This window comes from Aythya marila (assembly GCF_965140915.1).
Source record: "Aythya marila genome assembly, chromosome: Z".
NCBI lineage: Eukaryota > Metazoa > Chordata > Aves > Anseriformes > Anatidae > Aythya > Aythya marila.
In genome coordinates this window covers 75,082,387-75,107,080 of record NC_139080.1, presented here as the reverse complement: position 1 = coordinate 75,107,080, position 24,694 = coordinate 75,082,387, and the positions used below count along the sequence as shown (strand labels likewise).

The following is a 24,694-nucleotide window of genomic DNA, read 5'->3' as shown; positions in this document are numbered from 1 at the left end:
CATTCATCAGGACTTCAGACAATGGCAAAGATAATGGCATTAAATGGCACCTGAGAGTGCACACAGATACACTGCAAACAACTTGAGTGGTAATACTTGCTTTGTAGCAAAATGCATTACAGGACAATGCTTTTCCTCCATGCAATATTTACTAAAGCATTTCCATTATAAGCTGAAGGGGGACGGCCAATTTTTCAGTTATTTCCATTTCAACAACTGCAGTTGCCTATTCTGGAAATAAAGTGGATAACCAGAAAACAGTTATTAATCTGACTCATTTTTAAATAGGCTGGGAAGGCAGAACAAAACTCCTGTCAAGTTACCATTGCTCTCTTCTTTGCCAGCTGGAAAGAAGTGCTAGAAAGCAAGCTGTTAGAGAATGCAACTGCTTTATGAAAAGCTAAGTAATCTGTTAGCAAGGATGAATTATATTTATTTAGTCTGGCTGAAGATGTTTGCCGTGTTTTTTGAAATCTGATTGATGAAAGAGACATTACTATCGAATATTTTGTCTTTATATGTCAGAATAAGTAGTGTAATCTATGCTAAACATCCTTACAAAACGAATGTGATTTAAATGACATAGTGACATTCACTGTCTGAAAAGAAGACAGAACAAATACAGACAACTGAGAAGGTGTTTAATCCTGCTTGCCTTTTTTGATTTTTCATTATCTCCATTTAGACAGCTGCAAGGAAAAAGCCGCACGGGAAACTTCCATGTGTCTCTGGATGAATTCAATTACATTGACCATCACAACTGTTTTCTTATCACAAAGAAGAGAAATGGAAGCAAATACTGGTACAGTTGCCTGCCGGGTAGTAAGATGTAATGCTGTTAGGGTCAAGAGAAATATTAACATTACAAACTAGATCTTTTAACTTTGACAGGGAAAAGATTAAAAATCTTATGCTCTCTGGAGCAGAAATTATGTATCTTCTCCTGTACTTTCATGAGACAGATTTTTGTACTAAATATGCTAAATTTGCCCAAGCTGTATGGATCAGCATATTGTGACACTGATCTACCTTACTCTCCTGAATCTTTGTCTTTGTAAATAAAGTAACTCAGCACCTTGGCAGGTGACCACAGACCAAATGTGATCTGCGATTTTTTTCAGTATCTGATTCACTTCTGGATCCAGATTAAAAAGACTGTTGGGAGTCTGTTGTGGACAGGACAGAGACTTACCATTTTAACTACAGGCTAAATTGAAACTTGGATTCCCATTTTCAGATTACAAACAGAGCAAAGTACTGGAATAGATTGCATGTGAATGCTGTGAATCCAACATCACCGTCATGGTAAAGATCAGGATAGACAAGAATGTCAAGAATCATTTCATATAGTCAAGCTTGTGTTAGAGCAGAAGAATGGATTAGATGATCTAACATCCTTTTGACCCTTATTTCTTATGATTGTGCTTTGAATGTAAATATATAAACAACATAGATGTAATTAAAGTAGCCTTGATTATTTTGTTCTGAAGTGTCTTAAACTAATCAGCAAACAAGTTTTTTTTTCCAGTCTAGGTCTTGTATTTTCTTCAACCAATACATTTCCTTGTAACTTTCTCCAGAGAATGTTTATATGTTATATTTTTAATTTATTCTCTTTGTTAATATAATAATACTTCCCTCTTTACTGCGTAAAGTGTTTATAATTCTTAGAGGTTGCTGCTACTACTCTTTATGAAAGGAACGGTAGAAACTGAAGTGCCAGAGGATTTGTATCTTGGTCAGCTACTAAGGGAGAGGAAAAGATGTCATTTGCAAAACGTTTCCAATACACTGAGCAGAACATCTCCTCTCCGAATCACTTCTTATAGTGATAAACTACTTACCACCACTGCAAATGTGTGCCTTCAGCTCTAGTAGCTTACGAAATGTGTGGTACCAGCATCTATAGCATGTTGTTCTAAAAGCAGGATCACTTGTAAGGCCTCTGGCCAATGCCAGGAAATCAAGTCACTTTGTGTCCTGGTTGAGATAACTAAGGGTAGCAGAAACTGGTTAAAAATGTATGCATACTTAAGCCAACAGAACAGTAATTGGGGATATAGGAAGTGATCACCTTATATAAATAAAAACAAAATAATAAAACTGGTAGTTTTATGAAACTGGATTTTATTTCCATTGAAATCAGATGCACAGTTTGGTCTCCGTTGTTGTAACACAGCAGATGCAGCAGTGAAAGATGAGTTTATGTTACTTAAACTCAGTCTTGATGGCGGGCCTGACTGCCTTAGTGGCATCAATGCAAAGCCAACACAGCGCATGAGGAAACTCCTTCAGGAAGCTCATTAGAGTGTATAAATGTTGCCTAAACCTGTCTTTGTAAGGCTCCCCCCTTCTTCTCCTTGGCACTGGTGAAGTGCCAAGCGGTGATGAGCGTTAGGAGAATTATTGGTCATACACCAGAAACTGCTTCAGGCAGCATGGCTGGTGTTGATTACAAACATCATCTGGGGACAGTGCTGTACGCCGAGGAAGGCCTACAAGGGGAAAAGCTCTCCTCAATTCCAAGTACAGGTGTATCCTTCACAATAAATTTATGGCACCTGATGTGCCGGTGCCCCAAGAGCTGTTGCAGCCACCGCTCCCCACAGGCCGCCATCACCCAGGGCGCGGTGCCGCCATTTTGTGCCCCCTTGTGTGGGGCTCGCAAGGGGGCTCCATGGCAGGCGGGGGCATGGCGGGGCTGGCAGCCGGGGCGAGCTGTGAGCATCCCGAGGCGTTGCACCCCATTCCCCCTAGCCATAAACAACCCCTTCCCTGCGCTTCCCCGAAGGCTGGCCACCACCACGCAGCCCTTATCAGCGCTGCCACCCGCCCGCCTGGGGCAGAGGCGGCGTCCTGGGGAAGGAAGGGGTTGTGCCAGCGAAGAGAAAAAATAAATAAATAAATATATATATAATAAAAAGAAGAAGAAAAAAAAAAAAAAAAAGTTTTGTGGGCAAGGGCTCTTCGGCGGGAGGGAGGAAAGGGGCCTGCCCGAGGGGAAGGCCGGGGGCGGCGATAAGGGTCGGCCGCCCCGGGGGCAGGCGCTAGGGGCAGCGCGGCGGCGGCCGGCGGGGGGGATGCGGAGGCGCCGGGGCCGCGCCGCACTGAGGGGCTCGGAGGCGGCGGGGACATGAGCCTGGGGGGCGGCCGAGCCCCGGGGCTGCTGCTGGTGGTCCTGGCGCTGCTCCTGGTGCTGGTCCTGGCTCCCTGTGCGGGGCGGCGGCGGGGTAAGTGCGGCCCGGCTCCCTGTGCCGCCGTCCCGCAGCCGAAGCCGCCGGGAAGGGCGAGGAGGGGACGGGAGGGGAGGGTTTGGGGACCCGCGGTGGTGTCCCCGCGGTGTCCCCGGGGTGCTGGCACCCTCCGAGGGGCCGTGGCGTCGAGCAGGTGCCGTGCTGTGGGTTTGGGGCTCGGGTCCTGCGGGGACGGTGCCCTCAGGAGGGCTCCCGGGGCTTGTGGTGCCCCACAGAGAGACCCTGGGGGCTGCGGAGGGGAGTGGGGCTGAGGCTTCGTCTCTTAGAGGTAAGGAGGTGGAAACACCAAAAAAAAAAAAAACACCAAAAAAAAAAAGCTTTTTTTTTTTTTTTTTATCTCCCGGAGCAGCAATCTGAGGAAGACACTCCCATTTCTTATCAGAAGATTGAAGCGCCACGAGGGAGTTCTTGCCGTGTCTGTTTTTGAGGGTGGCTTTCCTAATTGATGTTGGCTGCCCTGAGGTGCTGACAGGTTTTTGTTTTCTGTTCTCGCCAGGAGCACAAACAGAAAAGTGCCTGCAGGAGCTGGGAAACGAAAACACTGCGCACGTGGACAGGGCAGCTGCCCTTCTGATAAATTTGGGGCAGAAAGAAAGCTAGCTAAGAGACTTCAGCTGCCTTCTCCTTCCAGTCATGCTTATGTATTTGGAAACTATGTAGAAACACACGGTTTCTTGTCAGAGGTGTAACATATGCTGGGAGATTTGTGTTTTGTAACAACCACACCATCCGTCTCAGTCCTGGCTGTCTTAGAAAAGTAAAAGGTCCCTATTGCTGCGACCAGCGTGCTGAGACGGTATCAACCTCTGCACCGTGTGTTACTGTTAAGAAACGTAAAACAGGTATAAACACATATAGACTTTCTGTTTGCGCTCAAACCAGCCGTTCTGAGGTTTGTTGCTTGGAAAGTGAGTGCACGTCTGAAGATAACGGGAACAACTTAGCAAAAACAAAACAAACAAACAAAAACAACAAAAAGCAGAAATTCACATAATGCACAAAAAGTGTGAATAGAAATTGGGGAGTATGTTCTTATATTATGCTAGTTTCATGAATGTTTACAGCCTTATCAAAGTATGTAACTTAGGTATTGTGTGATAAGCTGCTAAATTACTAGTAAGATAAATTAATTTCTAAGATGATTTTAATAAAGTCACTGCTGTGCTAGCAGCATTCTCAACATCATTTTTATGAATAGCTTATATAACATATACATATGGATGATGTAAGTAGGCCAACAGGTAGCCCAAACATCCATGTGTAAGTAAGAGAAAAAAAAAAAAACAACGATGGAACAAACGAGGAAAAAGAAAAGAAAACCAAAAAAGGGGAATGAATAGAGCTATTAGTTACATGTCACATAAGCTCTGCTAACAACTGTCATGAAAAGCTGGTTGGTTTGTTGTGAAAGAATAGATGGAGAAAACTGTCTAGTATAGATATTTTGTTTATATATATATATATATATATGTTTGTTTGTTTGTTTTTGGTGAGGCTGAATAATATGGCTATGGTTTTCCTGCCTGTTAGAAAGTGAGGTAGAAGGAGATAGGATTTTGTTCTATGTCTTCTGATCAGGATTTTACCTCCACTTCAAATTCTGTACCACTTACTCACAGCAGACCAACTTTATGTTTTGGTTTTTTGTTTGTTTTAACTGTTTATTTTTGTTCTTAAAGCAGTTGTGAACCGATCAGTTCCAGATGTTTGCGCGACTTGCCACATTCATGCTACATGTCATCAAGTTGAAGGAAAAAGTGTCTGTATCTGTAACTATGGATTTGTGGGGAATGGAAGAACCCATTGTCAAGGTAGGCTGTGTGTTAGTAAAATGGTAGGAAATTGTATATTCTTAAAATGTCCTTTCTTGGGCAGTATCACTGAATTCTTCAAAACACAATAAGAAATTTCTGATTTCGTGACAGAAATTCCAAAACATGGAATATGTGTGGATTGTTTTTTTTGTGTGCACGTGTTTTCTTTTTCTTTTTAATGGCCAGCCGTGAGCAGTACTTCACATGTACTGAATGTAAGTATTGTTTTGTACTCAGCTTTTGAGTTATTATTCAGTTTCTAGTCTATAATGAAGAATTGTAAATTCATTTTGTCTCAGAAAATGTGGGCTTTTATCAAACATTTGCTTTCAATATGCAGTGTATTGGAATGGGTTATTTAATAATCTTTTATCCAAGCTTCTAAACAAAAAAAAAAGTTGGTTCCACTTCAATATTCTTCTCAATCATTGTTTCAATCATTGTGAACTGAGAACTAGACAATAAAGCTGACAATTAAAATTAGCATTCTTCACTGATTTTTTTCCAGTTATTGCAGGTTACAGAACAAATAAAAATTAGCTTTATAAGCTGAAGGTCTATTCGTAATAACAGTGTGCCTATATACACAGATTTCTTAATTGTAAATACCTTACATGAAGAGTGTTGTTTAGCACTTTTCCATGGCTGTAATTTATATCCTCCTTTTAGTACTATCTCATACATGCCAAATCAGTGTGTGAATCAGAGGCTGACATCAAATAATGTGTCTGAGTGAATGTAATATCTTACCACTGCTTAGAGGGGAAGGTCCTCAACCTCTGATACCTTCCACTCTGTCTCTTCCCCTTCTCCACAAGCACTGACACCCACTGGGCCCAGTTCCCTCATTAAGCTGCTTATTTTGCCATGTTAATTCTCTGCCCATTTTGTGAGTGGAGGAAGGTCAGCCCAAGTTCCACAAGTGCTGCAGACAGCGCATGCTGGAAGGAAGCAGAGAGAAGAGCAGTCCTTCTGATTTCAACAGCCCTTAGGTCAATTTGAGCTGTGTCTCGAAACTTCATTCACAGTTTCAATCAGGGACAACAACCTCTATTGCTCTAAATACTCCATTTTTCAAGCGGTGTTCACCTCACAATTAACCCTGAAAGAAAAACAACAAGGGGAAGTCTGATTGCATAAGGATGAGCGAGATGAGGTGGGTATTCTAATTCTGAATATCTCTCTGATGTGTTTTAAATCTGCTTGTAGATAAAGACGAATGCCAGATAGGAGCCAACAAGATCTGTGGAAATCACACACTGTGTCATAACACGCATGGAAGTTTTTACTGTGTTTGCCTCGATGGATACCGGGCCTCTAACAACAACAAGACATTTATTCCCAACGATGGCACGAACTGTACAGGTAGACACACAAGGAATCCTGATCACCAGGAATCCAGAACTTCACTTCCTACTGCACAAGACTTTCTTGTCATTTCAGAACTTACTTCCTGACAGAGTACTTTCGGCTGTGTGATCCAAACACTTACTTGACATCTAACAGCTATGAATTGGTTCAGTTGTTCATTCTTTATTCTGCTACTCTAAATTACTGCTTCAAAGTCACATTCAGTCAATAATATCTCCAGAAAAAGAATCTAGGATTAAGAAAATAAGATGATACTTATCTTTCCCTCTGGAATGTCCTTGTCTTGTTTAATGCAGGATATTAGTCTGCTCCTTGTTAAGTTCATGGGCTGTTGTGATTAAGATATTTGCAGCAATTGAATTTTTCTGGAAAGAAAAATGTATTTGAAAGAAATGTATTTGAAACTATTTTTCAGGTAAAAAAACAAACAAACAAACAAAAATAACATTTAAAAGACAGCTAGCTACAAAATTCTGAGAGTCTCCTCCTTCCAGATGCTTGAGCACCAGGCATGATAAGCTCCTTTGTTTCCCGGAAGAGCAAACAGGAGTTACATAGAACTCTTCAGGGAATGCTGTAGTTGTTTTGAAGTTGGGTGCTATGGTAATTAATTTTTAAAAATCTGGCATGACGTGCATATATTTTTCTCTGAACTTTTAGATATAGATGAATGTGAGGAGTCTGGGCTGTGTGGTCACAACGCAAGATGTGTAAATACTGAAGGAAGCTACCAGTGTTATTGCAATGATGGTTATAAATTAGAAAGTGGAGCACACTCCTTTCATCCAGATGGGAACAAAGATTCCTGCCAAGGTGAGAGTCCTCAGATGCTGTGTGTGCAAGCAGATAACACTGAATCTGACTTGATCTGGTAGTACCTGCCATGACTGTGCTTTTAAGCAGCAGGACAGAAGCCCTCTCCACTGTCATGTGATTATGTTTTTCTTCTTCTTGTGTTCAACTTTCTCCAGTAATACCGAGATGTTAGAGTCACCATGGGATGTGATTGCTGCAGACTCTCGGCAGTCATTCAGAGGTGCAGTGTCAGAGAAGTTTAATAGTGCCATAAAGGTGACATAGTTAGTTTCTGAGCAGGGAGGCAATGTGGCATAATCCACTTGCCTGTGTAATCACACTGCTTGAAGGGAAAGGAAGAGAGGATAAATAGCTTGAGAGAAAGGTCAAGTGAGTAAAACAAGCCTAGGGGAGAGGAATAATAAAATAATAATTTACCCATCTGTTACATACTTGCCACCTGCATGAATAAACTGCACTTTTTATCTTGCTGTATGATGCTCTTACAGTGGCTGTCTGTTGTGATTTTTGTGCTGTGAAGGCTCTTAACCCAATCTTTTGCAGAAATTAGATGTGGCTCCCCTCCTGAAATGGAGCACGGCTACATTGTAGGAAACTACAGCTTGGTACCAGGCAGTACGGTTCATTATGAATGTGAAGAAGGGTTTTACAGCGATGAGGGAAAGCTCTCATACTGCACTGCAAACGAAGCTTGGGAACCTGCCACTTTGCGCTGTAAAGGTGAGAGGAGCTTTTGTCGTTTTAAATCTTTCATAAATTCTCTGCTAGAGGGGTATGTGGATGGCAAAGTGTGTTTGTGAAAGGCAGTAGAGATAGTTTAAATAAAAAAGGGGGGGAAGGTTATTGAACCTATTTTCATATTCAGTAGATTCTGAATTTGAGTGTACTTCAAAGTCAATATACCATTTGCAGCATCAACAATGAACTACTGTTTCTGTCAGTATTCTTTACAAAGGTCTTTTACAAGAGCAGGTTTGTTTTCTAGTAATTGTACAGTAAAATCATGCCACCTCTTTTTGTTACTGTAAGGACATTTTCAATACTGGCCCTTGCATTTTTACAGCATGTTCTTGTGTCTGTGAGCTGAGGCCTAGCAAACATCTAGACTGCTCTAGCAATTTGTGGGAAAGGCCACCGAGTTGGAAGGTGTCAGTGACCTTTCAGGCAAAGACACGATTTCTCTGACAGCTTCTACAGGGGAGAGGAAGATTGTCATCCTGAAAATGATCAATTAGAGAAGAGAGTGGTCTACAGGTCTTCCCTGCTTGCTTTATTTTTTCAGAGTGGACAGAATGTAGTATTTATGCAACTGTGCATGAATAAGGAAAAGGAGGGTGTCTGGAAAAAGTGAAATATTAAACAGCACTAGAAAATTCATGAGAGAGAAAAGGTTAAAGGATTTAATATTAAATTATTAGTAGCCCTTACTGCTAAGTAACAAAATGCATTGACATGGAAAATAAATTAATTGAAATGATATTTTCCCCCAAATAAGGACAATGAATTAAAAAACAAAAAGGAAGTGCCCAAAGTCTCGAAAGGTCCCTAAATGAAGCTTGTGGAATATAGCTCTTGTGAATTATTGATAATGTGTTTTTTTTTTTTATATAAATATTTTTCATTGGTATTCTGATCACGTTATTTTTTGAATTCCTGCAGTCAAACAGTAGGTCAGGCTGGAGTTTCTGAGCACACTTCCAGTTGTTAAATGAAATAAAACACCTCAAAACCCAGGAAACAACCCATGGGTCTGAAATGACAAACTATTTCCCCTTTGTATTGCAAGCTCTTTTCCTGCATTTCAAGTAGAACTTCTCTTTTTGTAAAACCAGCATGCCTGATTTTTTTTTCTTTTCTTTATATCAGCACCTTAAGCTCTGACAGTTTCTCTGATGCGTCTTTATCACAGCTAACTGAAGATTTCTCCTGGCCAGGTGTAATGCTGTCTTGTTCAGCAAAATCAAGAAGTTTGTCTTCTGTCCTCCTTCCTATGCTAATTTAGGAGTTTATTTTAGGTGATGATAAAATTCATCATTGATGCTAGGCCAAACTTGGTAAGGTGTCTGACCTCACATTAAGACAATGAAAGTGGCACATACCCCTTTTTTGATTTAAATATATGTAAAATGTGTCTTCTAAGAGCACAGCTTCCCTCAAATATTAATAACATAAATTTGAGGTGAAAGGTTAGTTTTCTGGGAAGTTGTGTTGTGTGTGGAGAGGCGTAGTTAAACTGTTGAATAATGGTGTTTTGTCACGCTAACATGAAAGCCTTTTAGACAGTTGCTTACTTAAGAAAAATGGGCATGGTAGCAAACGTACTGCTTTTGACTTCTTGTTTTGTGCATTTGTAAATGCCAACTTACTGTGTTTGTGAACAGAGCAGCTGTTAATTGCAGTGTTTTGAACATCATGTAGACTCTTGCTTTAAGAAGAAGCTTCTGTCTCACGTGTTGCAACCTTTTTATGGCTTTGCATTTCTCTGGTCTCCGTGCACTTTTAAAAATTTCAGTTCCTAAAGAGTTTCTGCTTGTCTGCCCCCCTCTGACTCACTGCAAATGGTGTCGAATCAGAAGACCACCCTTAATCTGGTTGGCAACAGCAGGAGATTCATAAGTATAGTAAAAACCCAGGGCATTATCTTTGTATTAGCAGCCAGGTTGAGGAAAGAGTCAGAGACTTGCATGCCATACTGAGGGGAACAGCAAACAGAACTCACTCAGTTTGGAAGCAGCTCCAGAGTAGATGCAGTTTTGTCAGCTGCAGTGGGAGTGGCGCAGAGGACTTGAGGGAGATTTGGATGACTGCAGGAGAAGAGAATTAATGGATAACAGCAAAATAACCTGATAAACATGACTGCAGCCATCGTTACTTCTGGACAGAACAGTTCATTTTCCTCTTATGTCTTCTCCATAGGTGTGGATTGTGGGGATCCACCTTCTATCCTAAATGCACGTCCAGCATCTGCAAGCAAGACCATGTATGGAAGTAAAGTTACTTACAATTGTGTTCATGGTTATTTTATTGCAAGTGGCAATCAGACTGCAGTCTGCAATGCCAACGGACGGTGGGATGGTGCTGATTTGGTATGCAAAGGTAAATCAAATCTGCCTATGTATTAATTAGGATAGATGCTGTTTCAGCCATCACTATAAATAGGAGTCACACAGTCATCAGTTAGAGACACCTTCTGTGGGAGTATGGTTTATATGGTCTTGTGGCATATGAAGTACAATCACAAAGCAACAGCCATATTTTAAGCAGTTTTTAATCTGTGTTGTTAATGAAGTTGCAATAATTCTTGAATATTAACATTCTCAGGACAAAAGCTACATTTTCAGTATTGTTTGCATGTTAGACATTGGGATTTCCATGAGATGAAAATTCAGCCAAAACTGCTGCTATTTTCCTAGCTTAGTATCTATTCTGTGGTCAAAGCCACTCCTCAGAAATGGAATCATTATTAGCAGCTAGCCTCTCCTTAAAATTCCAGTACATCTTCCAGTTGCTGACTAAGATTGCTGAACCGTGCTGTTGTTACTTGACATAACTCATAAATCCCTTCTGTTTTTGAAATTTGGAAGAATGTAGCCTAACAAGTTCCTTGTTAAGAAAGAAAAGTAACAGAAAGTAACATTAAAAAAAAAAAAAAAAAAAAAAAAAAAAGTGCTTTACCCAGCAAAATTTCTAGTGATTGGTTACTATTGAGCTAATATTAATGACTATGTGACCTGGGGTTAAGTACAGTCTTTAGTCAGTTTTCACACTGACACGACTTCAGCATTCCATTTGCAGGACAATTAATGTCTCATCAGCTCAGTCTCATGAGGCCAAGTCTTCTGTTCATTGCAATTAAATATAGTCTTTTTTTTTTTTTTTTTTTAAATGATGTTTCAGCCACTCTCTACTATTAAAATCTTCTTAATATTCTGGTTTAGGGTTACCACTTCAAATAAAAGGTCGTCTGTGTTACACATATACGTACTTCTGCATTTCTGCTTTTCAGTCTTGATTACTGGATAGCTATAGGCAGAGAGCTGTAGTTAAGGAGCAGTCAATTTTGTATCTCATCACATACTGTTCTTCTATATGTTAAGCATTCTACACATGTAAATTAGTTATTCTAAAGCTTTTTTCTGATGTTTAGTAAACTGATACACATATTCAGACACATTGACATATGGAAAGGTACGTAGTCATTATGGTAGATGTATTCCACACTGCAATACATACGATTAACTTTTACTCTACAGTCTTCATTTTTTACTTCATTTTCCTTTTTTCTGAAGTAGAATTTCAGAATCGCTTAAGGTCAGTGATTGAAGATGTTTAAAAGCCTTGTGTTCTGTGTTTAAGCTCTAGTGAAGATAAGATTTTAATTCTTACATAGTTTACTTTTCATAAATGAAGCAATGCAGAACTAGGATTTAAGGTTCCTTATTAATTAGAAAGGGAATTTTAACCCCAAATAATATTCTTCCATTGATTTGATATTCTTTTTTTTTATTATTCTTATAGTTCCCTGAAAACAGTCAAGTAAATGAAGTAATTTTGAAGCAGGTTACTATATCTTTCTAGTTACCTCTCAAGAGGTCTGAACAAGCCAGATTTTCCCCCAGAAGAACTATTTCTGCTTGTCTGTAGCAGCCTCTTTTTTTTTTCTTTTTTTTTTTTTTTTCCAAAGCTCAAGTTAAATCCACTGGCAAGGGGATATAAGCCTCTTGATGCTGTTCTTCCATGTCTCTCCTTGGACCATGTACCATTTTTCAGCTCTATTGTTACTCATGATTGGAAAAATTAAGAAACAAATAATGTGGTGGAGTGTTGTGGGAAGGTGGCTCCGTTTCTAAAAATTTGCTTAGAGATCCTTGTTCTCCATTTCAAAAACAGGATGATGCTTTATTTTATTGTTAATCTTGAAGGATAAATGCTCCACCTTTTTATAAATTTTCAAGTCATGAAATGCCAGGTTCTGAAACACTGACCTGACTGCTAGAAGTCATTAGGAAGTGAAAAAATGTGGTGGTGTTTTCTGGGACTATCCACATCTCCTTGAATTCTTTGATAGGCCATCCTTGTTTCCATTTTCAGGTTTTGTTATAATGTTTTTTTTTTCTGTTCCAGAAATAGACTGTGGCAGACCTTCGCTGATTCCACACACAGAAATGATCTGGGATAACTCTACCCGTCTGTGGAGCAGAGTGTACTATCAGTGTAAAGAAGGATATTATTTTGATGGAGACAGGAATTTTTCAGAATGCACAATGGACCAAGAGTGGGAGAATATTACTTACGTGTGCAAAGGTAAGTATTACGGTAGGAAATTTTTGTAGGGGTGTGCTATTTAAATAGTTTCTAATTCCTGTTCTGAAGGTAGGGCAGATGAAAAGCAAGAAATGCCTTTTTAATCTGCAGTGTAGAGAACATGATATTACTTTCAGACAGAAAAGGCAAGGAAGAGAATGGTAAACATACAGTGATTTCTAAGGGATGTCATGGTTAGAGCTTGCTGTATCTGCCTTGCTTTTTATTTCAAACAGAAAAGGACTAATGCAAATGGAATTTGATTCCTGCACTGAGAACATCATGCTCTGAAGGACAGGGGAACATCATTGGTCAAGGAGGTGGCATTTAACAATATTCTCTTCTGGGCCTGATACACTAGTTGTGCTCAATCTTATAGTAGGGGCAGTGGACTTGAAAACTCCTTTCTTTCCTTCTCTCCTGATACATAGAGTAAAATTTGTTTGGAGCTTGTCTGGGGACCTTTCCAGCCTGGATCTCTGGCTTCTCAGAATTTCAATCCAGGAGGATTGTCCTACAAAAGAACAAATCCTGAGAAGGGAGATCTGTAAGGGAGGTGCTGTCATGCCGTGGGCTTGAAAACAGGTTGTAATGACATTTTAATAATAGCTAGGAATTAGCAGATGTTTTGGGCTGTGGCCGCTGTGCTCCTCAGTATTGTTTTGTGTGAAAGAGCTATCTCGATGACCGTCCATCTCTCGATTTTAAGTAGCATTGCTGTCTTCTGCAGGTGATAATGCTCCCATGGTTTTGTAGCAGCCATATGTTTTCCAGAGGGTCTGGAAGTGTCCCTTTGACCGCTTTGTCTGCTACCACCTCACAGACCAAACCTTTACGCAGAGCGTGGCCTCTCTTGCCTCACTTGATGCCTTGGGTACTCACTGCAAATGTAAACCATGCAACATCACTTAAAATGAGCACACAGACAAACAGGTCTCTCACTTCTTATCGTGCCCTAATAAAAATGGAATTGCTGATGTTAGAAGTCATGATTCATACTTTATTTGCATTGCTCTTCTTTCTGAACGCACTGAGCACTGCAAAGCTTTGAAGGGCCTGAACCTGCAGACTGCACTTGCAGGTTTACTCTGGATTTCAGCAGGGGGTTTGTGAGAGGCCAAAGGGTGAACTCCAGCTCTAGCTGTTGGATCAGACAGCAAAAAAAAGGTCATAGCTATGGACAAGTAGAATGGAAATGCTTTAAAATAAAATAGCTTAACTAGTCCAGACATATTTGAAAAAAATCATAAATAAGAAATTAGTACAAAAATTAATACAAAAGTCTCCAACTTCTCAAACTACTATCTTTTTAACACATTAGCAGTAACAAGTGTCTTCCAAATGAAATAAAATTGCTGATTTCCTCTGTAGAGTAGGAATGCATGGTTTCACCTATTTTTGTAGCAGAAAATTCCTTGGTAAATCTGGGAATTTTTTTGTAGAGTGAAAATAAGATGCTCTTGTGAGAATAATGATTCTGTTTGTGTAACAGAAGGGCTTTGGCTATAAAGCATGAGAGCATGCAGCAGTGGAGTAAAAGATAGTCTAAAACAAGAAGCTTCATTTTCATCTTGTGACTTTCAGAGAAGAAATTGTCAAACCTGAGCTTTCTTGGTAGTAATATTTCTAAGACCTGCAGAGGTTGCTCTGGGTATGTGCAGGAAATGTTACACAAGGTAACATTAGATTTACAGTTGCATTTTTTGTAAAAGGGAAATGTGTAAAATGAAACCTTCCCACTCTGTTCTTACTTGTTAGGTAGATAGATCGTAGCTGTGAGAAGGCTTGAAAAAAAAAAAGGTCATTCGTGCCTTGTTCATGCATCTGGGATGCTTACTCCTAAATATTCACTTGCAAATGCAGTGTATGTTGTTAACAAGTCTGTAAGGGTATCTGTTTGAGAAAGCAGGGAGAGGATACGGGGTTATTTGACATGCAAGTGTAAAAGGAGTTGTTTCTGTCTTTTAGTGAGCTTTGATGCAAATGTTTGACCACATATGTTGGGTTAGTTGCTCTTCATTATTCTGATCCCAGAAAACTCCTTCTCTCTGTCTGTTTTCTGTGGAGGTTGTTAATATTCAGTGCTATGTTTAGCAACTTTTGGTGTGGGTAGTGACAAGATGGTGCCTAAGAAAGGAAGACAGTTTACCCAATTTCATTATTTTTATCCAAAGAAAAGAAAACACAAGTGTGCCTTAAAGAATAGCTTCTCAGTATTTAAATATGTTTCCAGTAACCCCATTCTCTATATTTTTAGAAATGTATTGACTAAAACTTCTTGGATGTGTTAAGTGAAATACCGTCCTTGCACTAGAAGCAACTGCTGTACATGGGTGGGAAAAATACTTGGGTATGTAAAAAGAGTGGATTGGCCTGTGTGGGAAGGTGATGCACATTACTGGTGAAGTATTCAAACCTCCCACAGTACGAGAGAGCTTCTGGTAGTCATAAGGGAAATGTGGCCTCTGTGTCACTGTGATGCTAAGTCTGACAGCACAGGTTTCTCACTGATCAGCTGTGAGCTGCCTTCCAAAGCAGTGATAAGCAGTAAGGGCTGACAGCAGTTTGTAGGATTCTGATGGACAGAGGATGAGATGATTCAGTCCCAAGATGTTGTGATCCAGGAACTCAAATAGGAGCCTCCCCTGTTCTCTAGGCAAGTACACACTGCATCTGATCCTGATCTTGGAGCTTCTTCAGTGTCTTAACTGTATGTGCATGCTCTTTTTCACAGTGCTTTTTACTCAATGCAATACTGACAGTCTCTCTTTCACTGAAGGTTAATTTTCTGTTTCATTTCTCTGTATTGTGGCTCTCCATCTACAAACAGAGTTTAGCTGCATGTCTTCACCTCTGGTAATCGTGTTGAGATAATAACGTGGAACTTGAATATTACGATAATAATGAATATCTTAAAACCATCAAGGGAATAAGTGTTGTTTTTGAGCCAGGTCCTATTAAATGTATGTTGTATACCAACGCTGAAAGTCCTAATGGATGGTGGATACTTGCTACATACCTGCAGATTTCTTATAAATGCTTCTTCTGACTTCTGAAGGCTTAGAAGGAGGAGCAGTTTGATGAATCAGTTCAGAGAAGGGACAAGAGATTGTCCATACTGTGCACTTTAAAATGTTGCAAAAGAGGAAATGAATACTTTTATACTGTGAAACATATTGAAAGAAATCAAAAGCAAAATCTGAATCTGGAATAAACAGGGCAGGACCATCTTCTGAGGTGTAAACTGCAGACCCAAAACAAAGATAATTTCCATGCAACTGAGAGGGTCTACTTACTCTCCTTTTTAATCAGAGATGTTTTTCATTTGCTTACAGTTTCCCTTTTTCTCCTGTGCTTTGTCCTTAATCTCAATGGCTATTTTCCCCTCTAGCTAGATGTCAGGTTTTACACTTTCAGTTGTACAATGTAGGGATGATACAGAAAAATAGCTGGGATGTTTCTGTGGTGGCAGTGTCAGTAATTTCCATGCATCAGTGAATGGGTTAATGATCGCTGTGCTACTAATTTCTGTTTCCAGCCATGTGTAAATAATTCATGTCAACAGTTGCAGGCTTAATAGAAAAGGTGTCACTCACACCTGTGGGCATTGATTCAAAACCCAGGAGGAATAAGGACCCCATCAAACAATTGGGATAACTGTAGTCATCAGTGAAAAGGACCTGATTGGCCTGAGTTGTTGTAAAGGGCTAATTTGATATGTTAAATCCAGATATATGGTAATCTGATAATTTTTTTAATTGCCTGGAAAAAGCACATGTGGAATCGGTGTTTTAGTAGGTGCTGCTCCTTACAACAAAGCGATGGAACCCCAATGATGTTAAAAAAATAATAAAATAAAATAAAATAATGCAGCTTTTTGCTCAATAGGGCTATTTAGTCTTTTTGTTTGTTTGAAACCAAACTAGCTATTTCTCAGTTTGTGATGGTAAATAGCAGTCCTCAGAACCTCTTTCACCTAGGGAGTAAATTGTGTGGGATTACCTGGACTGGAACTAGTCCAGGTAATCCCATCTAATCTGTCACCGTTGACTAATACATTTTTCCTTTACACATGCTTACAGTTGTATCTCTGTATGTTTTTGTCAATCTGGTTCAATTACTGTACTCCTAATTGTCTCCTGGTAACATTTTTAGGTGAAGGAAGTAGTAAATCATCTGTCTGCTTCTTCCTAAATGATTGTTCCTGCCTGCAGCTTTGATGTTTTGTTTCTTTTCTTTTTTTTTTTTTTTTTTTTGTGAGTTTCCTCTATGTAAACTTAGGAGCAGAAGGTGGAAACCTGCTGAAGTTTTCAATGTTAAATAAACTGGAAGCAAGTGTGTTACCAAAAATGACAGAACATCTTAAAAAAACTATGCTGTCCTAAAATGTACAAACACTGAAGATACCTCTTTGTAAAATAAATTGTAAAAATGCCTGCAAAAGGTACCATGCAAGATGAATTTGCCCGTTTGCCATGGAACAGGTGCCTTGAAACAGTCTGGGTGGAAGTTCCCTTTGAAATACACTTGCAGACATTTCATTTCTGTGTCTGAACATATGTGTACTGCATGTTAGTAGCAGATGGCATTTGCAGCATTATTCACAGCTTTTACAGGATTGAAAACACAAAACATACAAAAAAAGACAACATTTTTTTTTCTTTCCTCTAAATTGTGTGTATGTGCAAGGATGGGTGGGAAAAGCTCTGCACATGAATTCGCCTGTGTGGATGTTCTTTTAGCTACTTGCAAAAGATGAGATGACAGATGAGAGCTGGTTCTTTGTGCTTTCTGTTAAATAGCATTTTTCCATGCAAGTTCAGAATACTTCACTGGTAAAACATATCTCGAGCTCAGGTCAAGGGCAGTCAAGTGCTCTTCCAGCTGAGGACTAATGAATGAATGGTGTATGTGAAAGAATCACAGAATTGCAGGGGTTGGAAGGGACCTAGAAAGATCATCGGGTCCAACCCCCTTGCCAAAGCAGGTTCCTTAGAGCAGGCTGCCCAGAGAGGCGTCCAGACGGGCCTTGAATATCTCCAGAGAAGGAGACTCCACAGCCTCCCTGGGCAGCCTGTCCCAGTGCTCCATCACTCACCCCCTTAAGAGGTTCTTTGGCACGTTGGTGCGGAACTGCCTGGGCTCCATTTTGTGGCCATTGCCCCTTGTCCTGTCCCCACAAACCACTGAAAAGAGGTTGGCCAAATCCCTCTGTCTCCCACCCCTCAGGTATTTATACACATTGATGAGATCCCCTCTCAGCCTTCTTTTCTCCAGGCTGAACAGCCCCAGGTCTCTCAGCCTTTCCTCATAGGGAAGATGCTCCAGGCCCCATATCATCTGTGTGGCCCTCTGCTGGACTCTTTCCAGAAAGAAGTTGTGCTTCTAGTGACTGTTTGGACATACAGTCATCCGAGTGTTAATTTTTATTCTGATTCAGCATATAATAGTCCTGAGTACTGGCACCCAAACTTGCAAAAGCTGAAGACGAAGGTTGATCCATGCAGCACAGGGCAAGGGCAGGACAGCACCACAGTGCAGGTGATTATGCACTGGCTGTAATTAATCTGAACATTTTTCCATGCACTCGAGCACACAAAGGGGCCCTTCTTCCTAGCAGGGCTTTTAAGAATGGAGCAAAGAAGACATTAATCTTCTTTTCTTCTTAGAGTTAGTTTCTCTTGTCTTCTAGCGTGATTCCTCCCCCTCTAGTGCTCACTGCGCTGAGAAATCACTTCGCTGCTTGCTGTTTTCCCACTTGTGTTCTGCTTAACAGCACCTGCCTTGCCTGGAAGCTGACAGCCAGGTGTTATTTGTGTCTCAGCCCTCTCCCAAATTTGTCTTTCAGTGTCTCATCCAGGATCTTTTCCCACCCTGCTGCTCTGATCCCCATCCATTTGCACGCTGCTTTTAGGACCCTTTCGCTTGAGATGGGATGAGGGTTGTGCAGGTAACCTGAAGGTCAGTTGAGCAACAGTGGCATCCAGCGGCCTTCTTGGTTAATCGCAAGTTGAAATTTCTGAGTGCTGAATGAAGCACGGCAAAATTGAGGCTCTCCGTTCTCCCATCTCACTTGTGAGTCTGAGTGAAAGACGTGGATTAAAATGGGATGTGCTGAGGACGAGGATGCCATCGCCTGCTAAGATATCTCACAGAGTTTAGGCAGGTATAGTGCTTCTCTCTCTAGGTGAGAGAATATTTTTTTATAACTACCTTGGTGCTGTTACTAAATACTGTGTTTATTTTAAAGTTTAATCAAGGCATTGTTGTCTATCTGACAATCCAACCTAAGAGTGTGTGATCAGAGTAAAGGAGGAGGATTAGTCTCTTCAGAAGGCCCAGGGCTTCTTTGTGCTGGGCTTTCTGTGCATGTTACAGCGTTCCTTGTTCTCTCACTCCTACCCACTCAGAGCATGAACTTTTTGGGAAAAATCTGCCGTCTATGCTGGGGATGTGTGGTAAATGTATGGTGACTTTCTCCTTGGGAAGGTGCAGAAAGCAAGGCAGAACAGAGAGATGTCATTACAGAACAAATGCTAACAACTCTGTTATCTCCCTTCCAAGAAGGCCATTGTATAAGGTTTGTTTATGCCTGAATACCTAGCAAAGTCACTTTTCTGTTCTTTAGCTCATTAGTTTTTTATTTTTACAGAATATTTTATAAACTTGTGAATCAAATGCTTGATTTTCTTGCTGAGTGATCTCAGAGATTAAATATTTTTTTAAGTTGTTTTACATTTTAATTCAAATTTAATGTATATGTAAATATTTTCCCTTGGGCTGCTCTCTAACGAGGCACTGTTGCCATCCGGTCCTTTAATGAAAGTGTGTCTGATTTAAAGAACACAATAACTGAACATATTCTTTTGTTCTGTGTTGATACAACAGTCTTAATACTGTGGAGTTTCTAGTCATTGCTGTGAAACAAGTAATCGGAGTAAGCATTTAAATGCAATGAATCACACAGCCAACTGCAAGGGAAATTGTTTGAGAGGGCGTGCAGATCCTTTTTTTGTTGTTGTTCTGCAGAAGAGGGACGTTTATGAAAACACAATTATGAAATGGTAATGAAGTGTACTTATGGAGGACGGGGGCCCAGAGCTGTGTCTGCCTTTACTCCAGGGCATTACATCAACTTCTGTGTTGATAGTGATACTTCTGTGATACTTTCAAAGTATCAGCCCAGGCTGTTGTATAAATTCCCTTCATATTTTCAGTGGCTAGTAAGGGCTTTTTAGTTTAGAATCTGTATGAGCTTGGATTTGTATGACCTTGGCCATGTGGTGAATGAGATCAGAAAAAACAGCAGCAGGACAAAGAAATGGTGTATCTGAAGGACAGCAAAGGCAAGGAGAGGAGCAAATACCTTTGCTGTCAATCTAAATTGTGACCAGAAGGAGCTCCGCTCTTAGCTATGAGAGGATATTTGATTATCTTGTCATGTGAAGGCAACTGCTCCGTGTCTGATGACAGCAGTGAGAGAGCTGCCTAAAAAAAGAATGGATGAGTAGATCTTTCTGGCTGTGTTCTTTCTCTGAGACACAAACCAAATCTCAAACAGTTTGTAAATTAACACAGGTATGTTGAGGATTCTGTTGCTGGTCATTACAACTGTAGTCACTGCATGCTTAGTTCTGTGGGTTTCATTCCTTTAATCTAGTGTCTGGTGTGAAAAGTTTTCATGTAGCTATGCCATTTAATTTTTTTTTTATTATAAGACAAGAAAAAATGTAGACAGCTTTTTAAAACAGGGGCCCAAGCAATGAACTAAAATGTTCATTCAGCTAAAACAAACAAACAAACAAAAACCTCTTTTCCAGTCTAGTACAGGTTTCCTAAAATGCTTTAATGCAGGTTATTGTATTCAGAGGAGTGATTTGCTTTGTCTTGTTTTCAGTTGGCTTATTGGTAGTCTCTTTTTCTTATGGACAGATCTTTCAAAAACAGTTTGAGTTTTTGTCTGCAGTTTAACATGACTTCTAATCCATGAAATTCAATGGTCTACAACGTCTTGTTCATTTGTGAATGGCTTGTTCTTAAAAAGGCAGACTGTTGCATCTCACGGGGTCAAGATGCTGGCACCGAAATTCAAGGAGAGCACAGAACAAGTGGCAGCAGTATTGGAACTGGGGCATTGCTTCTTTACACGTACTTTGATATGCAGAAACGTATCAGAGGTCTGCTGGAGTGAATGAGCTTGTTCCTTTGCTTTCAGGATACTGTAATTCAGTTTTAACATCCTCTTCAAGATCTATCAAGCTGCTAGGATTAAAATAGTTCTAATTAAAATGCAGACCAAGCGAAGTCTTTTGGTTTTGTTTTTCATGTTACTTCATGTAATGTTGGCTCTGTTTAAGCAGCTTGCAGCCATTAGCTCAGAATATGCTTCTTTGCTTAGCTTTGTATTTTAATTTTAGGAGCCGCAATAGTTAAGGGAAGACTTGCTACAGAACTCCCACCTACGTGGTTTTATTTATCCTTTGTGAAAGGAACAGGGAAAAGGAGTAAATAAACTGTTACTCCAAATATAGTAAAATTTGTATGAGAAATAATCACTGTGTTTATTCTGTGTTTGTGTTTTGGTCACAGAGGAGGAATTATTCAGTAATTTGTCCATTTTCAACGAAACCTGCGTGAAATGGCAAAGAAAAACTGGAAGACGAGGAGTGCAGGAAACTTACATAGTAAGTGGGGCAGCGTTTGAGACTGGGAGTAGTTTTGTCCTGGTTAGTTTTGGTGTGAGTCATTAGTGGAAGTAATTTCTGTGGGTTTGGTTTGTATTGTAAGCGTTTGGCTCACTCTTCCAGTGCACCTCCCTGAACCCTAATGGTGACTGGGTTAGGAAAGAAACATCTACTTGTCTGAATGTTACTTGAAAGACTCAAAAGCTGTTGGGAACTGATTCCAACTACTAAAGTATCTAAATATCTCCTTGAAACTACAAGAAGTGTTTCAGCACAAGTTTGTGTTTTAGTGAAATTCCGTCGTAGAGTTGGAGGTCACATTGACATAGAAAACATTGCACAACGTGGTCTCTGTCCCTATCCGTGAGGCAAACATTTCAAGTAAACAGCCTATCACTTACAGATACTGGATGTAGCTTGTTTTAGAGATGCAGGGTACATATATAGACTGTGCCTTGCTCAACAGATTCAACCATCCTATATTTCAACATTTTTAGAACTGTTTTTCTTAGAAGTTGAAAGCAACCTTTATGATTACTATTTTTGTTGTCTGTAAAAGTAAGAATAAAAGTTAAGATACACATTCTTAGAAACAAATAGTTCGGTTATTGTAACCCAAAACAATGCAAGAAGAGTTCCCATGTTTTGGGAATAACAACAGCCCAGAGGCAGACTGTTTTTCTGAGCATGTCCAAATATCATAGATTCATAGACTAGTTTGGGTTGGAAGGGACCTTAAAGCCCATCTAATTCTAACCCCCTGACCCCTCCCACCAGCCCAGGCTTCCCAAAGCCCCATCCAGCCTGGCCTTGAGCACCTCCAGGGATGGGGCATCCACAGCTTCTCTGGGCAGCCTGTGCCAGGGCCTCACCACCCTCTGAGCGAAGAATTTCCTGCTTACATCTAATCTAAATCTACCACTTTTCGGTTTAAAGCCACAACTCCTTGTCCTATCACTACACTGCCTGACAAAGAGTCCTTCCCCATCTTTCTTGTAGGCCCCCTTTAGGCACTGGAAGGTCTCCCGGGAGCCTTTTCTTCCCCAGGCTGAACATCCCCAGCTCCCTTGGCCTGTCTTCACAGGAGAGGTGCTCCAGCCCCTTGATCATTCATCCTCATGGCGCTCCTCTGGACTCATTCTAATAGGTCCAGGTCCTTCTTGCGCTGAGGCCAAATATGAAAAAAATAAAAAGGGGATTACTTAGGATCTCCAGGGCTGAAAGATTAATATGGAAACTGTGTTCTGAAGTTGGGTGATGATTTTGGAAAACAACCTCTCTTCCTCCTGCTGTGTGATAAACCAATGTGGCTGTAGTTGGAGGGCTTTTATTGAGCACCAGTGAGATGGAAAAGACAAGCTCCAAATTATCTTAACGGTTCAAAACCAATGCTTTTCATTGTACCCAGTGGTAAATGTCAAACTGTGGATCTCTGTTGTAATATGATCTGTGTACCAGCTTCTGCCTGAAATCAGTCAAAACTGTGGATGATGCACGCACAGATGCATGCCGTGAAGTTCAGAACACAGTCTGGACTGGACTGCCCCCAGCTCATCTAGATAAGCTTTGTCTGTCCCTTCACCTCGTACAAATACCAGGTTTCTAAATTCACAGTACTGAGAAGATCAGAGGCTTTTATCGTTGCTTGGCACTCAGTCTTAATGCTGCTCTGTAAAGCAAGGGTGAAAAAAAAAAACAGAACAAAGAACAGGAAATGGTGAGCAAATGTAGTGTCCAGCTGTATTGCTGTACACAAGAATGTTTGCTTACAGCTTGCTTCGCATGTTGGAGGTGTCCATGTTTTAGATCCGTTCTATTTGTTGTAGAAGTAAACAAAACATACTCATTGCTTTAACATCCAGAGGAAATTAACAATCTAATTTACGAACCCATCTTGTTGCACCGGAACAGTGGGTCACAATCCTATTTTTTCAGTTGAGCTGATATTCTAAAGCAGGTGTTACCCAGATTCTCAAGGCTTTATTGAACTAGTGTTCTGAATTTTGGGGAGCTACAAACAATTGCAATATTACTTTTTTTTATTTTTAATCCTTTAATAGTTCCATATACTTGGCCAAAGATGGGATGAGGAGACATTCCCAGAGGATGTGATATTTAACATCACTACGAGTGAAGATAACCCAAAGGTGTGTTTAGATCTCAACTCTGGCAGTAACTACGTGGTGAATATCACTACCATCTCTTCCACAAACACCAGTGTCTCAGTTACAGTAGCAGTTCAAACAAAGGGTAGGTTTTGTTTTGTGTTCGCTGTGCTTGTAGAGCTTGCTGTGGGGCAGAGTTGTTTGGAGCCGTGCAGACCAGATCACAGGCTGTTTCCTAGAGCGTGTCTTTCTTTATACTCAGTACACAAATGTAGCTGCCACCACCATCCTCTTTTTTCTCAAGAGAGATGCTTTTTCTTCTCCTCACCGTGGTCATTTAATCTATGATCAAACAAAGCTGTGGCCGTAAGTGCCCTTGGCAGACTGCTTCAGGATTTGTCTTTTGACTAAAGCAGGAGGTGGTGCCACTGCTGGCTACGTGCCAGAACTTCAGCCCGTGGCACAGTGCTCACTGTTTTCCATTCCTTGCCTCCATAACCAGTTCTGTGGGAGAGGTCGCTGTTCCTGAGCTGTGTGATACCGATCTAAGTGACGCGAGCATTATAGATAATGCTCCTACGTTTAGCACTGATGAGCAGTGCTCTGGCAGGTTTTCAGTAACTGTAGAGAAGGCATGTTCTAACTGCAGGGTTCTGTAATATTTTGGTCATGGAAATTCAGGGCTTGCCTTCTGACACACTAATGAGACAGACCTTGAGAAATAATCGTCTTTGGAATCCACAAAATTTATAATATTTTTTTTTCCTCAAGAGCTTTTTCCTAAAGGGTATCAGCTGTGACCAATGATTCTGTGATAACTGAATTTTCCTCAGAGGGTCTGAACCACTGGATGTTTGTCATTACATCCTCCCTCAATCTGAAACAAATAAGTCCTGCCTCAATTTTCCAAATAGCATGCTTGTTCTTTTCCCAAAAGCCATTTTCTTGGGAAAAAAATATTTGCTTTATTTACTGTATTCGTTTTAAAAGATATGAGGTTCTGCCTCCTCCTCAGGATAGAATTAAAATAAAAATCTTCCTCTATTCTCATCTACTCGCATTTGATTTGTTGTAGAGGGTGAAGTCTTTGTAATAATTGTTCCCTTTTTTATTGTTTTTACAGTAAAGGAAGCTTTCAATAATGTGTTAATTTTTAATGACACCTGCTTGAGATGGTGGAGAAATATAAGGGGAGCTGAAACAGAAGACAGATACTCTGTAAGTGATAATCCATATTTTTGAATGAAAAATTCTTTTACCTTTCTAGAAAACAACTTGGTATAAATGGTGTATGTGAATAATCTGTAATTTCTGAGGCACTTACTGTCATCAGTCTTCCTCACTCT

At 40.3% G+C, this 24,694-nt stretch overlaps 1 protein-coding gene across 5 annotated transcripts in view; it reads left to right on the top strand.

The window, feature by feature from the left end:
* Positions 1 to 2,200: 2,200 nt before the first annotated feature.
* The window catches only part of SUSD1 (sushi domain containing 1), a 47,021-nt gene continuing 24,527 nt past the window's right edge, over positions 2,201 to 24,694 (top strand). The window contains exons 1-10 of one of the 5 annotated variants that reach the window (XM_082784035.1): positions 2,201 to 3,230; positions 4,934 to 5,065; positions 6,278 to 6,433; positions 7,100 to 7,252; positions 7,799 to 7,975; positions 10,172 to 10,351; positions 12,380 to 12,559; positions 21,149 to 21,243; positions 23,304 to 23,493; positions 24,472 to 24,566. In XM_082784035.1, the coding sequence (XP_082640161.1) occupies positions 3,134 to 3,230; positions 4,934 to 5,065; positions 6,278 to 6,433; positions 7,100 to 7,252; positions 7,799 to 7,975; positions 10,172 to 10,351; positions 12,380 to 12,559; positions 21,149 to 21,243; positions 23,304 to 23,493; positions 24,472 to 24,566 (1,455 nt within the window). In that variant the 5' untranslated portion in view covers positions 2,201 to 3,133. The remainder of the gene's footprint in view (positions 3,231 to 4,933; positions 5,066 to 6,277; positions 6,434 to 7,099; positions 7,253 to 7,798; positions 7,976 to 10,171; positions 10,352 to 12,379; positions 12,560 to 21,148; positions 21,244 to 23,303; positions 23,494 to 24,471; positions 24,567 to 24,694) is intronic. The other 4 variants (XR_014319402.1, XM_082784036.1, XM_082784033.1 and 1 more) reach the window with 4 other exon arrangements.